The 19,002-nt window shown below is 39.5% G+C and overlaps 1 protein-coding gene across 23 annotated transcripts in view; it reads right to left on the bottom strand.

The window, feature by feature from the left end:
- Positions 1 to 241: 241 nt before the first annotated feature.
- rims2a (regulating synaptic membrane exocytosis 2a) overlaps positions 242 to 19,002 on the bottom strand; it is a 1,020,455-nt gene continuing 1,001,694 nt past the window's right edge. For all 23 annotated transcript variants that reach the window (XM_080193752.1, XM_080193745.1, XM_080193738.1 and 20 more), the window contains 5 exons: positions 17,526 to 17,667; positions 15,293 to 15,405; positions 7,657 to 7,758; positions 4,143 to 4,282; positions 242 to 3,245 (listed from right to left, as the gene is read on the bottom strand). In XM_080193752.1, coding sequence (XP_080049878.1) covers positions 3,027 to 3,245; positions 4,143 to 4,282; positions 7,657 to 7,758; positions 15,293 to 15,405; positions 17,526 to 17,667 — 716 coding nt within the window. In that variant the 3' untranslated portion in view covers positions 242 to 3,026. The remainder of the gene's footprint in view (positions 3,246 to 4,142; positions 4,283 to 7,656; positions 7,759 to 15,292; positions 15,406 to 17,525; positions 17,668 to 19,002) is intronic.

The raw sequence follows: 19,002 nt of genomic DNA on the forward strand, positions 1-19,002 counted from the left end.
TCACCACACTCCCACTGCAGTGAGGTCGGAGAATTTGGCACCCAGCCAAAACTCTGTTCGCTGCAGCGAGATGGGAAGTAACATTCCAGTCACAGAAGCAAAATATCACCCATTGCTAGATTTCTGTTCAAAATGTGTAACATGTAAAATATCAAAATATTAAAAAATATTTAGAGCAGGTGGAAAAAAGACATGATTTGCATCTCTGTAAAGAAAATGTTTTATTAATAATGTAGCCATGTTAAATACCATCACCAGAAATGAGTTTGTTTTACATTATTTGTTGTCACATACAGGCCAGTTGTCCAGTAATTTAACAGCAGTGTCCCCTTTACTTAAAATCTATGTACAAGACATCTGCGTTTTACTGGAATAGTGCCATTGATATGACTAAATCATAAACAGAGTTGCAGACATAATGTGAAAAATATTTTTTAAAAAAAAATTTATTAAGTTTCAAATAAATACTGCATAATGATAAGTATGTACAAATCTTTCATACTTTAACATCCTTCTCGGTAAAATTTCTGAAAGATCATTTTAAACAGGAATAATATGCACAAAATAATCAGATGCAGATAAATTGAGCTGCTGCCACCTTAATGGGACAGCATGTAAGAAATAAAATTTGTATTTGCTTTTTTTTAAAAAAAGGGTAAATAAATCTTTATTATCATTGTTGTAGGTCCAGACTTGCAGTTGCTCACAGCAATGTGGAAAACTAGTGTCAGTGGCTGGTGGCCACTGCTAACTTTAATCCCGAGAGATTAGTGTTATCTTGGTGACACTGTAGGAATCTCCTGTTTTTTAGATGGCTCACCGTTCAAGCCCTCATCTACAATACTTTAGTCAGAGACAAAAAACCCAAGAATCACTCTTGGCTTTAAACAGAATTGCACCACAAATAAAAAATAAAAAAAGGCATTTTTAAATTTTCCTTTTAAATGGTATTCAAGCATACTCATTGACGATCCTTCATGTGCTCCATCAGCCTTTGTTCCCTTAACACAAGACTGCGGCAACTTTGCATCTGCGCCACCTCCATCCACACAAATCTCATGTTCTACAGAGCACTTAAATAAAAGACTAGCCTGTTTCACTTTGGGAGTGGGGGCAGGGGGAGGGTGTCACAGCATGGTGGTAAACTAATAGTGTGTGGAGTTCAATTCAGAACCCAAAAACGACAGGTGCATAACAGGTGATTTCAGATGGCCAATTTTCAGCTTAGTCTAGCAAGTGAACATCAGTCCATGTTAAAAGTCCTCATTAAACTGCACAAGTATATGTGTGAAAATTGAACTTTACAGCAAAACAGCTTGACCTTATTTAATCCTGTCTAGAGGACTCTGGGAATTCAGGCATGCAAAACTAATCATCTGACTGGATGATTTCTACACCTGGCTGTTCGAGAAGACATATTTTACCATTGTGTAAAGTAATTCTCAAATAGAATACTGTATTAGTTAATTTTCCCTGTGTCAATATCAATGCTATATTATTTCAGAGAAAAAAAGTTTTATTCCTACAGTATGTACAAGTTGAATGCTGCTAGAAATTATTTTTTTACTGAAGATTTCTTTCGAACAATGGCCACGCAATTCCTTTATTTGCTGTAGAATTCAATTTAAGATGAGAAAATGTAAATAAGTTCTATGTCATCATGCACTGTACAATAAAAGGATGCTGCAAAAATTTCATTTTTTTTGTCAAATGCATGCTGAATTACTGCAGTGAGTGCCCAAGCCATGTTGCAGAAATCCTTTCAACATGCTTGCAAATCATATCATTTCTTCTTTTTTTGTTGTTGTTAAAATGGTACACTTTACCCAAAGAATCAAAATGCAGTAACACTCTGCAACCTTTAACCCGGATGAGGGGCTTGAGTGGCTAGAGACACAGAGGTCGTACTCAGAGCATACAATAAACTACCCAGTAAAAGGGACAGAGCAGCATGTGTAATCTGTGAATAATATCGGACTTCGAAGGTCTGCGTCATTGTTTTAACTAAGGTTTTGTCCACAAGACGACTTTTTTTCTTAACACCACATTGAAATTACTTCTATTCAGCCCAGTCCTTCCTTAATAATCTTTGTCCGCAAAGGACAGACTCATGAATGATTTACTCTGAATATGGGAAACACGGTGTCATCGTATCACACTGTTGCATTCACTCCTCCATAAAACCATGCACTGGTGAAATATTTTTAAAAAATAATATAAATTGTTGAAAATGGCTGTTTTTTTTTGCAAGTTTCAGCCTCAAGAAAATAATTTTAAATGTTTTACTTTCCATTTAAGTTCAGCTAAATTTGTGTCCATGCAAATTTTTTTAAATTTCATACAGTATATCAGCAGAGAAACAATGATATCAGATCACATAGCCCTCTCCCTTTGTGAATCGCTGTGGTTATCTTTCTGGAGCTTCCAAGTCAGTTTTGAACATCAGTACCATTTTATGTTTTACATTTTAAAAAAAAAATTAAATCTCTTGTTCTGTACAGTTTTGCTCAGCTGACTCCTTTTCGTTTTGCTCGGTCTGATGATGTGTAGTCATTACTGGACACTATTTTCAACTCTCCTCACGATGACTCTCACACAGCTAACAACCAGCTGGCCTTCATGACATCAGTGCCTGTTGCTATAGGGACCAAGCTGGTGGGGTAGGAGTAGCAGGCGACTCAATAGGGATAAAGAACAACCAAAAACAAAATGGTTCATTGAAAAATAAGGGCTTCTGCTGTGTGAATTGATAGGTTCTTATTTATTTGTTTTTTTTAATATTCATGGCTTCTGATTGGACAAAAAAAAATTGTCATTTAATTCCAGCAACCATACAAGTTCTGCAAAACTGCACTCCTTCCCCAAGGACCTTCTCAGGACACAGTGTGTGCAATCTCCTCTGAGAACACAGGACCGCTTTTAATCCCTAGGAACAGGCTCAGAAGACAACATCAAGCATGCAGTGTAACCAGGGCTTACGATCTGCGAGCTGAACACTGGTTGCTATAGCAACACTTTCACAACTGCTATGAACGAGCAAAAGAAGGTCCAGATGAACTCTCAAGTGATGATTGGGAAGCTCTTCTCGTCAGTGGGGCCAAGGTTGGGTCAACCAGTGAGGAAGTGGGAAAGAGTTTGTACCAGCCAATCACCATGTTTGAGAGATCAAGCTCCTCTAATAGGATCTGAGCAACTCCCATGAAAGATTTGTGGTCCATTCGCCCGTAATCACCCCATACAATTATCTGATGGAGAAAAAAGAAGATTGTGTTAGTAATCTTTGTTTTTTAACAGTGCAGTAGTGTCTTTTGAAAGTTTTTTTTTGCTCTCATTCCACACCCCCCCCCCAATCTCCACTTCCAGCCCATCAATTTTCACCTCTTCTCTAACTTGAAATCTGGTACTGTGTGCATTCTTCATTAGCAAGGTACACCAGTGTGTCAGATCACTATTCAAGTACAAAGAGCATCATGGCTAATTCTAATCCTGCCTGCCCTTTTTTCATTCATTAAATTTGGGCATCGCTGGCTGGGCCAGCACTTATTGCTCTTCCCGACTTGCCCTTGAACTGTGTTGGTTGCCGTGCCATTTTAGAGGGTAGTTAAGAATCAATCACGTTGTTGTGGGTCTGGAGTCACATGTCTTCAAACCTCCCAGGGCATTCGCTACCCTCCTGCCCCTGGAACTTACCTCAAGTGTGGACCCAGGACTTAGGCTGAGGCATAGAGCTACAATACCTCTTCTGGCCACTGCAGGGCTGTGCTTGGATGGGCTGGAGAGCTGTCAGTCAATCTGATTGGCCAGTAGCTCTCCAAGGCGGCTCTGCCTTCCAAGAGTGGACAAAAGTGCATTCTGTCAAACGTTCCCAATTGAGTGTGATACAGCAGCAGGCCTGTTAGAGTCCTTGAGGATGGTGGGTGCTTGGCACTTGCCAGTGTGAAAGTTCAGGCCTTTGAATGTTCACGTTATTTCTGAATTATGGAACACACTGGTGGTCAGATACCCTTGGTGACACTGCCTCCACTCCCTTGGTATGATGACAGTGGCCACAGCACTAATAGAGCCTCAATTCAATACATTGGTTCAAAGTTTAATTTAATGTGCTTTAAACCAAAACAAAACACTTGGACAAAAATGGTTACCTGAAGAACCTTTCCCTGGGGGCTATCTTCAAATGGCAACTGTTGCTGATACAAAGGATCCAGTGTCTTTCGTGCCACTTTTGTTTTCTTTTTGGCTATGCAGATGCCATTTTCCAATAGATAGACTTTAACATATGGTGCTGAAGAATAAATAAGAAAATTGCAGCTTTAATAACCAGTTATATGTGAACTAAGTGACATTATGCTGAATATTACAGATAAACAGTGTTATTATAATTGGGGTGGTAAAGAGTTGCTGGGGTGGGGGGAGGTGGGAGGGATCATATGAGAGGAGATGTGGTAAATTAGAGGGAAAAACAAGGCAATAGTGCAGGGTAGTGACATGGTAAAAGTAACCACATTGTGACAAGAAAAGATAGAAAGTACACGCTTAAAAGCGCGCCAGCAGACAAGGTCAGAGATTGGCAAATTGTTAAAAAGGTAGAGCTACTAGCAGCATTTGTAACAACATGGATGAATTGTTAGCACAGATAGAAATAAATATGTATCACCTGATGGCCATTACAGAAATATGGTTGTAAGGTGACCAAGGCTGGGACCTGAATATTGAAGGGCATTTTGAAAAGCCAGGAGGAGAGGAAAAGTTGGTAGCTCTGCTAATTCATGTTGACATTAGGACAGTCGTGAGAGATAATGTTGGCTTGAAAGAGCAATACGTAGAATCGGTTTGGGTAGAGATAGGAAATGGGAAAAGAAAGAGACGTCTTGCAAGAGTAGTTTATACCCCCCACCCCCCTACACACACACACACACACACACACACACACACACACACACACACACACACACACACACACACACACATTAGCTACACAGTAGGATAGATTAGACAGGAAGAAATCATTAAGGTGTGGAAGAAAGGTACCATGATGATTCTGAGTGATTTAAATCTATACATAGATTTGGCAAATCAGTTGGCAAAGATAGCCTGGAAAATAAGTTCATGTAGTATATCCAGGACAATATCTTAAAGCACTATGTTCTAACATCAATCAGGGAGCAGGCTATCCTGGATCTAGCGTTAATAAAGGAGCCTCTAGGCGACAGTGATTATAACATGATTTCATGTTCAATTTGAGAGCAAGAAGTGTGAGTCTAAGACTAGTGTTTTAAAGCCAAATAAAGGTGATTATAAGGGTATGAGTGAAGGCAAAGCTGATTAAAATAAACTTGAAAATTAGATTGAAAAGTAAGACGGGGTGGGCAGCAGCAGACTTTAAGGCAATATTCAGTAACCCTAAGCAAAGATTTATCCTAGACAGAAGGAAAGACTCTTTAAGAAGGATCTTTGACTAAATCTAGAGGTTAAGAAATTAAAAGGAATGGTGTGCAAATCTGCAAAGATTAGTGTTAGGTCAGAAGATTGGACCAATTTTAAGAACCAGCAAAGAACAATTTTAAAAAATAAAGAGAGAGAAAGTCGAGTACAAGAGAAAGCTACTTAGAAGTATAACAACAGATGGAAAACGTTTCAACAACTATTTAAATAGTAACAAAGTGAGTGTTGGTCCTCTAGAGAGTGAGTCTAGGAAATTGATAATGGTAAACAAGGAAATAGCGGAACAGTTGAACAGGTATTTTGTGTCTAACTTCGCTGTAGAAGAATTAGAAAACATTTCAAAGATACCATATTTTAAAATCTACAGGTGAAAGGGAAGGAGGAACTTAAAACAATCACCATGGCCAGGGAAAAGGTGTTGTTAGACCTAAATTCTGACAAGTCCCCACAGAACTTGAGGACCTGCACCCTATTTTCTTAAAAGTGGTTATAGAGATAGTAGGTGTATGTGTTATAATCTTTCAAAATTCCTTATGTGCTTCAAGGGTCCCAGTGGATTGGAAAATAGTGAAAATAATACATTTATTCAAGAGAGGAGGAGTCAGAAAGCAGGAATCTATAGCAAGTTAACCTAACATTTGTTATAGGCAAATTGCGAGAGTCCACTATTAAAGAGGTTATAGCATGTTACTTAGAAAACAGGATCAGGCAAAATCAACATGGTTTCTTCAAAAGGAAAATCTTGTTTGCCTAATATAGTAGAGTTTTTGAGGAAGTAACAAGCATGGTGGATGAAAAGAAAACCTGTACATATCATGAGCTTGGATTTCCAAAAGGCATTTGATGAAGTGTCACACCAAAGGTAACTACACAAACTAAGGACACATGGCGTGACTGTAACATGATTGCATCGATAAAGGATTGGTTAGCTAACTGGAAGCAGAGAGAAGGGATAATTGGGTCTTTATTGGCTGAGTGGAGTACCAGTGCTGGGGCCTCAAATATTTACAATCAATATCAATGACAAAGATAAAAGATCTAAATATATGGTTGCTAAATTTGCCGATTCTTAGGGAACTTAATGCGGTGGATGTAGGAATGGTGTTTCCTCTTGTGGGGGGGTTTTAAAACTAGGTGACACAGTCTAAGAAATTAAGATGAGACAAGGAGGACTTTTTTCTCTCATTTTGTTTAAAATGCTCTCATGAAGCATTTTGGGCTATTTCATTAAGTTAAAGGTGCTATGAAAATATAATTTGCTATTGTCATTGTACAGTCACGTATATAAAGATTTAATCAAATAAATAAATTGGAAGCATAGTGCTAAGAAAAAAAGAAGCAAACAAAATTACTCTGCTGCAGTTTTCTTTAAAGAGATGTAATTATTTTTGATATGTGAACATTGCTGTCTGAATAATTTGGACGTGTGTGTCAGTTCAGTGGAATCTGCGTATGAATGACTTATACATCATATGCCATAGTGGATGTGGCATCACAAATCAGCCATGTATGACTCCCAGTTTCTGTTTCATGCTGAAAGCCCCAGCTTCCTTCCTTATAGAAACATTACAGCTAACCTAAGCTCAAAATTAGACTGAACCACAAGTGTTCTAATGAAGGGCTTTTTTTTTTGTATTTTGGTACGTTGGAATGGAGGAACTACTGGGGAATAATGCTGACCAGGCATCTGGATTTGAATTTTATTATTTCCAGGGACAATAAGTAAAGGTAAAGGCAAAGTTGCCAGGTAACCACAGGTTACTTTCTCCTTTGAGGTGGGAGAGCTAACTGATGGTGATTTTAACCTGAGGATCACCGCACCTCGGGCAAGGGGCAAGGTTGAGAAGGCGGGGGATAACATGAAGGTATCCATGAATAACGTTGGCCAGTACAGAATTGAACTTGTTGGGGTTGCTCTACAACACAAAACAGCCAACCAGCCAAGTGATCCAACCTTTGGACAAGCAAAATTATAAATATTAAATTTGGGTAAAATATTGATCACCTATATGTAGTATTTACACATTTGAGAAAAAATATCTGTATGTGAAAGAATGAAAACACCATAGAACTACCATAAATTAACTGTTTCCAACAGGTTGTGTTTTGAAGAAAGCAGTAAAGAAACTCTCTCTTGTAAATTCCTGTTAAATTATGAATTGACGCGTGATTGTCTCATGTCATTGCATATATTTTTTAATAAGGCTTGGTTACCAGGTAAAGCTTTGGAGCCAGGTTTTCCTACTAGGCCTCGGGCTCGGATGACTTCTACTTCTAATTGTCCTTTCTTGTCCATCATGCCAATTTGGATGTCACCTAAAGGCAAATATCAGATACATTGCTCAGCACACAATTTAAGATCATAAAAAACAGTTAATTTCTTAAACAGTCTTATTTTCAATGGCAGTCCAAAACAAGACAGCACTAAAATACTGTGTCCCTGTCTTAATGTCTGTAATTTCGGTTAATGCACATAATGATACAGCAAGAGGAGGGAAAGCTGCCATATGCACGTGATCCATTTTAATTTGATGTTGATGTTTTGATTTGATGTTTTGCATGTCAACAGTCAAAATTTCAGAAGATACCTTAAAATGATTGCAAAAGGGCAGATATTTTTCCATGGGCTTTTTAAAACAAATTGGGTGACACATTTGTGTGCAAGTTCTCTGCTAATTCAAGAAGCATTTGTTAGTTTAAATTAGTTCATGACTCAGGTACAGCACAGAAAAATTTTTATTTGTCAGTGGTGGTAATGGGATTGTTGGTAGTTGTATTGATAGAACAGGGAAGGAAGGAGCCTTTACCATGTACAGTAAACATGGTAAAGGCTTCTGAGCTTGCAATTAAAATTCTGCTTCAGAACCAGCCTTAACAGAGTTTAATATGCACCATTTGAAGTGCTTATCACATTTAGTTCAATGATCATAGAATATACATCACAGAACAAAGCCATTCAGCCCACTGTGCATGTGCCAGATAGCTCTCTCTGGTCAACCAATAGGATTATCAATGCATTTTGTATAATATTAAAGCAGTCAATAAAGTGTTTGCCTTTTGCTTTGTTTGCTTCTTCTTCTTCGCTCCTCTTTGATCTGACTGTTCTTTTCCTTGTGCTACACATTCAGAAACAGGCTCCCTAGGTAAGTGTGGCCTTTAAAGCATGGGAATATATGGGAACAAAGTCACAATTCTCCCCCTTCAGACGTGCTGCCACAGAGAGCTATTGAATGGACGATAATGGTTGTTCTGTCGGGCAAGTCAGAATGTCAAATGGCAAATTATCCTGACAATTCTCTCATACATAGTAACCATTTAACAAACAGTGTTGGAAAATTTTAGAGTGGGATTGCTTGTCATTCTCAGGTAAAGGATTGTGAACAGCACAGGGGTGATTCGGAAAAAGGAACAGAACTAATACATAAATTAAGTAACCTCTTCCCTCCAAATCAGACCAACTCAATTTGTTCCATTCCATCTGCATTACTATATATGGTAAAGGCTCCTTCCTTCCCTGTTCTATCAATACAGCTACCAACAATCCCATTACCACCACTGACAAATAAAAATTTTTCTGTGCTGTACCTGAGTCATGAACTAATTTAAACTAACAAATACTTCTTGAATTAGCAGAGAACTTGCACACAAATGTGTCACCCAATTTGTTTTAAAAAGCCCATGGAAAAATATCTGCCCTTTTGCAATCATTTTAAGGTATCTTCTGAAATTTTGACTGTTGGCATGCAAAACATCAAATCAATGGATCAGGTGCATATGGCAGCTTTCCCTCTTCTTGCTGTATCATTATGTACATTAACCAAAATTACAGACATTAAGACAGGGACACAGTATTTTAGTGCTGTCTTGTTTTGGACTGCCAGTGACACATTAGTATATTATCATTTGGAAGAATTGCAATTAACAATGTTTAAAATGAATAGGAGTTGCAGAATCACAAGATCCTAGTGACGCAAACGTTCCACAAACTACCAGCACCCTGCTAGTATTGAATGAGCAGGCCTCATTCACGTGCACCATAGGTTCCAGAGGCAATGACATTTTTTTGTATTGAGATGACAAAAGATGCACCATAGGAGAAGTGAAGCATGTACAAAAGATACACAAATTTTAAACTTGTATTGTGTAGTATTAATAAAAACACAGACAAATATGTTAAAATTCCTCTGGCTGCTGTTGATGCCTTAATTAAAGTAGAAGACAAAGGAATTTCAGACAAACTTATTTGTGGGTTTGTAGAAGACACTGTATGGCTTTTTTTAAAATCTGAAATAATACTGGAGATTTAAATTAGGCTGATAATCTATGATTTGTTTTTCAATTTGATCTGCTAGCCTTTTATTGTTGCACCATTAGTCTATTTGGAAGATTAGCACGGGTTAATTAAAAAACTAGATTTTAGTTTGATATTATTATGTATTAGAACCACAAACTTCTATCTTTCTCTACTTATGCCTTTGTATTAAAATGCTGGTTTTAAAGAGTGTGTTGAAGATATGAAAGCAAATTATTCTGGATGTTGTGAAACTGAAATAAGATCAGAAAATGCTGGAAATACTCAGCATTTCTGATGAAAGGTCATTGACATAAAACATTTCTATTTCTCTATAGATACTGCCAGATGAAGAAATGGCATGCATAGCAATTCCACAGAACAAGCCTCCTGTGTGATCTATGCATTCTAAAAGGATTGTATTACTGTATAAATTTGAAAAGAAAAGCATATCTCTAACCATCCACCTAGCTTTGTTTCTTCAAGAACTCTTATGCTGGAATTAGACTGGCCCGTCAGCCACTGGAATTGGAGTGGGCGAGGGGCAGGTCACGGAAAGGTCCATTAACCTTGTTTGAGATTTTACTGTTTCAGAACGAGCGAGGCTGTAAACTCCCGCTCTTCGTCTCTCTCCACTTCATGAATCACTGGAATTCTATTGCCTCACCTGTCATGGACTTGGAGCGGGTGAGGGGCAGAAAATGGAAACGTCCATTGACCTCAGGTGAGAATTTCCGATCTTGCTTGAGCGAGACGTAAAATCCCACCCATAGAGTCATACAGTGCAGAGAAAGAACCTTCGGCCTATCGAGTCTGCACTGACAATATCTACCACTAAATGTGTGCTAATCCCATTTTCCTGGGCTTGTCCCATATCCTTGAATGTTATGATATTTCAAGTGCTCATCCAAGTATTTTTAAAGGTTACAAGGTTTCCAGCCTCCACTATCTTCCCAGGCAGTACATTCCAGATTTCCCTCTGAGTGAAAAAGCATTTTCTCAAACCCCCCTGAATCTCCTGCCCTTTACCCTAATACTATGCTCCCTTGTGACTGACCCCTCAAACAAGGGGAACACTGGTCAGTTGCTCATGAACAATGTCATTGTCCTCTGGATCCTGCAGCACACATGAATGAGGCCTGTTTGGAAAATACCAGCAGGGTTCTTGTAATTTGTAGAGAGTTTGCTTTAGTAGAATCTTCAGCTTCTGTTCATTTCAAATATTGTTAATTCAAATTTTTCCAAATGGTATAGGGAGGGAAGTGTGAAATATATATTATATTTTTGGAAATATATATTAATGTATTATTGGGAACTCAGAACAAGACAGTACTAAAATACCATGCTCCTATCCAAATCTTTGCTTGCTGCCTGCAAATGTTACTGCATTTACCTCTGTTAAGTTTTAAGTGACATCAAGTCCTGAATAAAGTATTTGACTTTTTATTTTGATAGGAGATGAATAATATGCTTTTCAAATGAATCAACACAAAACATATGGCTGAAGTATTTGACTGGAATTTTCCAGCAGTTCCTGCCAGTGGGATCTTCTGGTCCCACCAATGCTGAACCCTACCATGGGTTTCCTGGCAGTCACAGGTGCATTCAACAGGAAACTCTGTTAACAATAGTGGAATCTGATCAGTGAATCTGAAGATCTTGCCACCAGTCAATACAGAATTGCCTTTGCCATAATGAAGCATGCAATGGGGGACATGAAAAATCCTGCCCCTTACGTTTAAGTAAAACTACTTGTGTTATTTCTAGGGCAACCATCAAATTCCACCATTTCCACTAAACCGTCCTCACTTTAAGTAGTTCCTAACTAAAGATTTTGTCTGATTTTACGATTCTTTACAATACACAGCAAGTTAGGAAAATGATAAATGAAAACAAACCAAATATTGTTCAATTAACTGACTCCCATACTCCATCACTGAGGCCAGATTTAGGGAGATGAGATTCAGTCTTTAGGGAGAAGAACCAAAGCTGTCTTACTTCCTGAACAACATACATTATAGAATAGTGAGCAACATAGACTGACATGAACCAGTAGATGCTGCCCTCTCCTTCTTCAGTGCATCTTCAGGGTGGTACGATGGCACAGTGGTTAGCACTGCTGCCTTTCAGCGCTAGTGGCCTGGGTTCGATTCCCAGCTTTGGTCACTATCTATGCAGAGTCTGCACATTCTCCCTGTGCCCATCTCCCACAGATATTCCAGTTTCCTCCCAAGTCCAAAAGACATGTTGGTTAGGTGCATTCGCAATGCTAAATTCCCCCTCAGTGTACCCAAATAGGCTCCAGAGTGTGGCGACTAGGGTATTTTCACAGTAACTTCATTGCAGTGTTAATGTAAGCCTACTTGTGACGCTAATAGATAAACTTTAAAACTTTTCTCCTTCTCCTCTTCTCCCAGTTGTGTGTGTACTCTCTACCTCGCCAGTTTATTTCTTGCTTCTGCCCTTCCCACTTTATGCTTTCCTCTCTTTTCCTTCCTGATTCTCTTTCTCTCTTTCCCTGATTGTGCGTCTCTTTTTCCAACTCCAGGTGGCTTTTCTGTTTCCACTTTTGTTTTAAGCTTCACAGCTGGGATATTATGCATGGAACTGTCAAGATGTCCAGTTATTTAAATCTAACTATTGCCTCTTGACATTCATGGCATCACCACCACTCATTCACCCACTATCAACATCCTAGGAGTTATCATTGACCAGAAACTGAACTGGACTAGTTATATAAATACCAGAGCAGGTCAGAGGTTAGGACTCCTGTAGCTGGTAACTCACCTCCTGACTCCCCAAGCCTGTCCACAATCTACAATGTACAAGTCAGGATTGTGATGGAATTCTCATGCCTGGATGAGTGCAGGTCCAACACAAGAAATTTGACACCATCCAGGACAAAGCAGCCCACACGATTGGCATCCCTTCCACAAAGTTTCACACTCTCCACCACTGATGCACAGTAGCAGCAGCATGTACCATCTATAAGTTGCACTGCAGGAACTCACCAAGGCTCCTAAGAAAGCACCTTGAAAACCCACAGGCACTATCATCTCGAAGGAGCAGGGAAGCAGATAGCTGGGAATTCCACTATCTGGAAGTTCCCCCCAAGCCAGTCACCATCCTGACTTACTGTGGGCATATCTGTACCAGCTTGGATCATATAGATCAAGCCCAAGACAGGTGGTGAGAGCCCTGTCTTGTCAGCTTGGATCGGAAATGTCCCAACTTGTTGGGACTCTGAATTGGATTTAATTTGACTTGATTGGATTGGAATAAAGTTTAAAAAAAGATGTGCTGCAAAGGGTAAAGAAGCCAGCTCAACAGCATCAGGAGATTTAGAAATGGCAATAAATGCTGGCCTAACCAGCAACACCTAAATTCCATAAATGTATTAAAAAAAGGTACTATTATTGCTTGACTGCTTCCACAATCACTATAGTCTTAGTGGATAGGCATAAGTTCAGAGTTCGATTGACAGCTCCAAGAGGTTAATAATCAATTAACTGTCTTTGATGTGGGGCTATGAATACAAATGTTAATTTTTACATGGAAGTAGGTACTTGGGGGTGTTTAAATGTATTGATGGGCTTTTATCAATGTGAGTTTTGTTTTATATAGTGAAGTCTGTAATATATACTTAGAATTTCATTTTATGGCCTCTCAGCATAGCCCTTGAGGATGCCCCATGGTTGACATGTAAGGTTTAAGGACAATGGTTGGTGGGTTGGGGGGGTTTTGGCATGAATTGTCCAAGAAGTTGGCATAGACGATACAAGGCATCTTCGAGATGAGTAGTTGGGCATAGGTTGTAGAGGGTATGAGTGGTTCTGGAAGTGGGCAAAAGGGCAAAGGTTGGCATGAAACATATAAGGGCCATGAGATGGGTAAAGAGATACAGGTTGGTATGAGTGGTCCTTGCCAGGTGGTTGAGGGCGTGGACAGGCATGAATGGGGCCTAGGAATTGAGTGGAATGTGAGGGGTGAGGGCCTAATATTCAACCGCACAACTGTGATGCAGCCCCAGAGCACCGTGAGAGGCCTTTTAACCAACCTGCCTCAGCACTCCAGCCCCAGCACCTCCAGTTTTGGATCACCCTGTAAGGTTGAGAGGCATGCCTACGGACACCAAATTGTGTTAAAGACAATGTTTGGATTTAATAATATTTAGAACGTGAATTTGTGTACTATCTTGTAATCCATTGTTTTATTAACAATTATGGCAACAATGTTGCACATCACAGATCTAAAATGACAAATCAGACAAATCATCAGTTTTGATGATGTAGTTTGAGAGATAAATACTGACAAGGACATGAGAACTTCTGCCCTTCTTCGAATAGCTCTTTTATGCTCACCTGAATAGCTAGTTAGGGTCCCAATTTACTTTCCAACCCGACAGACAACACTTCCAACAATTTAGTACGCCCTCCCTGAAGTGACAAAATTATATGCTCAAGTTTTAAGTGAGGCTTTAATCCATAACTTCTTGACACAAAAATCAATTTCTGACTCTGTCTTTTGATCATTTAATACATTTCCACTTTAGAAGATACAATGGACTGTCAATGCATTGATAATGATCTCATGATTCACTGTGCTGAAGCTGTAGCCCATATATCAAAACACTTTGAAGAGGAAAATCCAATGATCCCAATCAAGTTTTGAAGAAAATTTCTATACTACCAGAAAAAATATGATAGCATTATCTTAGTCTAATGGTTCACAATAACTAACCAGTGTAACACATTCTCCACCTAAGTTTGTACATTTTCTCTACAATAACTGATTTGCAGATGTGAGCAATAGTTCTTGCCTGATTGCAGTCACAGTCCTTCATAGCTTACTGAACTAGACTGATTCCAAGAATGAAGGACTTGTTTTATGAAGAGAGATAGAGCAGTTTTGGCCCATACTTGCTGGAGTTTAAAAGGACGAGAGGAGTTATAATTGAGGTATATAAGATGCTGAAGGAGATTGATAGGGTAAATGTAGAGCAGATGTTTCCCTTTCTAGAACGAGTCGTCACTGTGGCAGACTTAAAACAGAAATGAGGAGGAATTGCTTCACTCAAAGGGTCCTGAATCTGTGATATTCTCTGTGCCACAGTGCAGTGGACACTGGAATGCTAAACAAATTTAAGGAGGAGCTAGAAACGTTTTTAATTAGTTAGCAGGATGAGGGGTTATGTGGGGAAGGGACAGGAAAGTAGAAATGAGGCCGAGATGAGATTCGCCACGCTCGTATTGAATAGCAGAGCGGGCTTGAGGGACTAAATTGCCTACTCCTGCTTCTGGTTCTTGTGTTATGTTCTAAGTTAATGTATTGAAATGGGATAGGGAGAATATAAATCGCCACAATGTTGAAGGTCACTTCGCACTGTGGATCAGATACGCTGCATTAGTGTAAACATTTACCTGTCACATGTAGGCTAACATTAACACTGCAATGAAGTTACTGTAACAATCACACTGCTTCTACTACGTTTTCCAATATATAATTGGAATTATTTGCATCAGCTTTGATGGGGATTATTCAGTTCAAGGTGCTGCTTACCCATGGACGGTGTCGCTAATGTCTGACGTCCAACCATCTGGGCTGGGCCAAGGCCATCCAGGAAATCGCTGAATTGGCTGTCTGATGCTAATCGAACACCAGGAAAGATAAGACTATGAGGAAAACAAGTGCAAGAAAAGAGAACATTGAGTATAACACTTAGTAATATTAAAGACACGAGAAACTGAGCTATGTTAAAAATTAACTGCTATTCTTGAAATTTATGCTGCAATTTATATTTCTTGATCTTTGTATTTCGGCAATTAGATGGATATATTGGTGAAATTTGGTAACACCTCATATTTGTGGGTTTGAATTCATTAATGCCATGAGATTCCGTAACTAGTTCAATGATGTGCAGGTAAACAAAAACTTTAAAAATTCTCTCAACTTTGAAACACAAGAGATCTTTGTTTCTCTTACAAAAGCCAGATGTACAAAAAAACACTCCAATGAACAGTTGACAATTACTATTTTGCGAACAGGTTGAGGTTCTCTTTTTTTAAGGTTATTTCCTTTCTGACCATTGCTGGATCTGTCAGTCACAAGTAACAGCTTCACCAACATCTGTTAAGGGCCTCACAGCAGCAACCCAGAAATCACTGCCTTATTAATTTTCTTATTCACTTTGTGGCAAAGAATTATGTTTCTCTTTTTTGACATGCCATGGTGGTAAGATTAGATCATAGAACATAGAACCCTACAGTGCAGAAAGATGCCCTTCGGCCCATCGAGTCTGCACCGACCACAATCCCACCCAGACCCCACCCCCATATCCCTGCATATTTTACCTGCTAATCCCTCTAACCTAAACATCTCAGGACACTAACGGGCAATTTTAGCATGGCCAATCAACCTAACCCGCACACCTTTGGACTGTGGGAGGAAACCGGAGCACCTGGAGAAAATCCACATAGACACGAAGAGAACATGCAAACTCCATACAAACAGGAATTCCAAGCCAGGAATTGAACCCAGGTCCCTGGAGCTGTGAAGCAGCAGTGCTAACCACTGTACTACCATGCCGCCCAAAGATCAGGCCGGTATTTTGTCTGTCGGAGAGTGATTAGCTCTGAATGTCAAGGCTCACTCATGAAGTAAGGTGACATTAGTATGAGTGAGCAACTGGAAAGGAGGGGGGGTTTGGGAAAATGGGAGGAAAATTAGAAAGGGACCTTTAACATGTTGACCAGGCTTACAGTCCCTTCACATTCAGTGTGCACATCTGGCTGACATTATATCCTGGAAATTACTGTGAAAGATGACAACAAACACTTAATATGCCTGTACAGTATTAAATTCCTCTCTTAGCTATTTTAGAAGAAGATGATGCATGAGTTAACTACTCGATTGGGATAGCAAAGGTAGGAATTAGTTACGAACATATCAATGGTCTATTAGTAAGAATGCCCAGACTTAACGCAATGTCCACTACATATCTTGTAGCGCAGTTTCATTGTAATTGAGTCAATGGTTGCTTTTTTTGTTGCAGATGATTGTGATCTTATGAAAAAGGTGACATTGGATCTACTGAGGAAATCAATGTTTGTGTAACTCGTACCAAAAGTGTTAGTACAATAGATATGGAACAAACTTAAAGATACATTACATTCACTCACATTGCTGGTAAGATACTGGCCTCAATTGATAACAGTGGCCCAGATATTCCCATCTCAATAGGGGTGAGCACTTAGACATTTACAGTCAACGAGGGTCACAATGGTATCAGAAACTTTGAATGTTTGGTTTACCAGAAATGACCCTATGGAGGTTTCCATTGATGATCCCCTGGTACTTGTCAGCATGTACAATCTGGGCTGTTTGTTTGGTACATAGCGAAATTTTTTACCCTCATTTATTTCCAGCAGGCATAAACCTTACTAGGAATGCAGTTCCTTAAATCAGATTGAATGTCAAAGCACCCTAACATTGATCATCCCCTTTTGACTCTGTTCACCCGCACACCCTGACACCTACCCCTCTCCTGACACTGTTCGTTTCCAATCCCACCCACCCCCACCACCCCACCCCCAGCGTTATTGTTCACCACCTTCTTGTACCTCTGCCCCTGCTGAACTGTTGATGAAGTACAAAGAACAAAGAAGAACAACACAGCACAGGAAAGGAAACAGGCCCTTCGGCCCTACGAGCCCGCGCCGTCATTTTAACATTATGAGTGCCCTCCTCTACCTGAAGTCTTGTAACATGAAATTCATTTTTATATTGAACTTACTTTCCCTCTGAACTGTAGCTGTTCATGCTCCCATCAGTAGACTCCCGACTGGGTTGCCGAGTCATTCGATTCCTCATTTCAACCGCCAATCCAGTTTCTGTACTACGTTGGATGGTACTTCGTAGCTTTTTTCCTCCAGCCTCTGCAGAAACAAGAATGGGAAGATTCTATATTACCTCATCTGGATTATATTAATATTTATCAGGTAAAGGTGTATAAAGCGAAGTGACCTTATGTATATATACTTGCCCTTTCATATAAACTGCAGAAACAAATATATTTCAACAGAGTTTATTTTTCCAAAAAATAAACATTAGGCATAATGGTCAACAAGAGAATGATCACGTCTCAACTGAAACAGCTCCCTGTTTTTAATGTTTGTAACAGGGTGGCCTTCTGTTTGTTAGAATCATTCTGCTTCACTTTGTCACTGTTTCCAATTATATCCATCTTTAATTGAATTAATTGCAAGGACTTAAATATAATGAGATTCAACCTTGACACTTGAGGAAACATTCCCTCTGTGGGCAATGTGCAATGAAATTGTAAAATCATTGAGCTGCAATTTAACTCTGTCTTATCAAAGGTTAAAACGCAAGGTATCTGAAACAGAAATCCAACTAGCCTTGACTTGTTTTAATGGAGGAGAGCTGAGGAATGAATAATAAAACTGCTCATGGCAAGTAGGTTGATCATTCAGACATAAGAAGACATTAACACTGATTCTATTTTGACCTCAAGTAGCCTGGCCTCAGGAAACCCATCAGGTGAAAGGAGACAAAAAGGGTTCAATCTATAAGTGCCTTTACAACAATGCTTGTGGGCTAAGAGGAGCAGGAGTGTTTCCTCTAGGCCAAACCAGCTGGCCAGTAAAACACCACTGCTAGTTCCCCTGCCACTGATCACTAACAGAATCATTGATCTCCATTCAAAACCCCTCCCTTGACGCCCAACCAAGTTTCCTGGACCACACCCAACCCCTTGAACATGAATTGGCCCCTAGCCAGATCACTATGGGGCCATCCTCACTGCAAACTTGAGCCAGATTCCTGCTTCTGCTCCAATCTAAACCTCCTCGTCTCCCTCACTTCCCTACCTGCTCTCAGAGGCTTCAGCCCTCTGGAGCAGGCTTCCTGCTTGAACGGCCTGTCAATTAGGCAGAAACCACACTTAAAGATGCCTGCAGTTAAATTTGGCAGGACTTTGAGAAAACAACAACCTCGTATCCCGCAAACAGAACTTGCCATCAGATTAAAATCCAGCCCATTCTTTCTAGGTAGGTTTTTGATTTTGTTACATATAACAGTTATTTAAAAATCCTTCCCTCTGTACCAATTATTTGAATACATTTAACCACAGCAGACACTGTCCAGGCCAGATGAGATTGCTCACATTAGATCTGACAACTGCTTCATTATTTGATAGCATGAAATGGAGCTAGTGCTGATTTTTGTGAACTCTGGCTATCCTTATTGGG

Source organism: Carcharhinus amblyrhynchos, chromosome 8 (assembly GCF_965287045.1).
Source record: "Carcharhinus amblyrhynchos chromosome 8, sCarAmb.v2.hapA, whole genome shotgun sequence".
Classification (NCBI taxonomy): domain Eukaryota; kingdom Metazoa; phylum Chordata; class Chondrichthyes; order Carcharhiniformes; family Carcharhinidae; genus Carcharhinus; species Carcharhinus amblyrhynchos.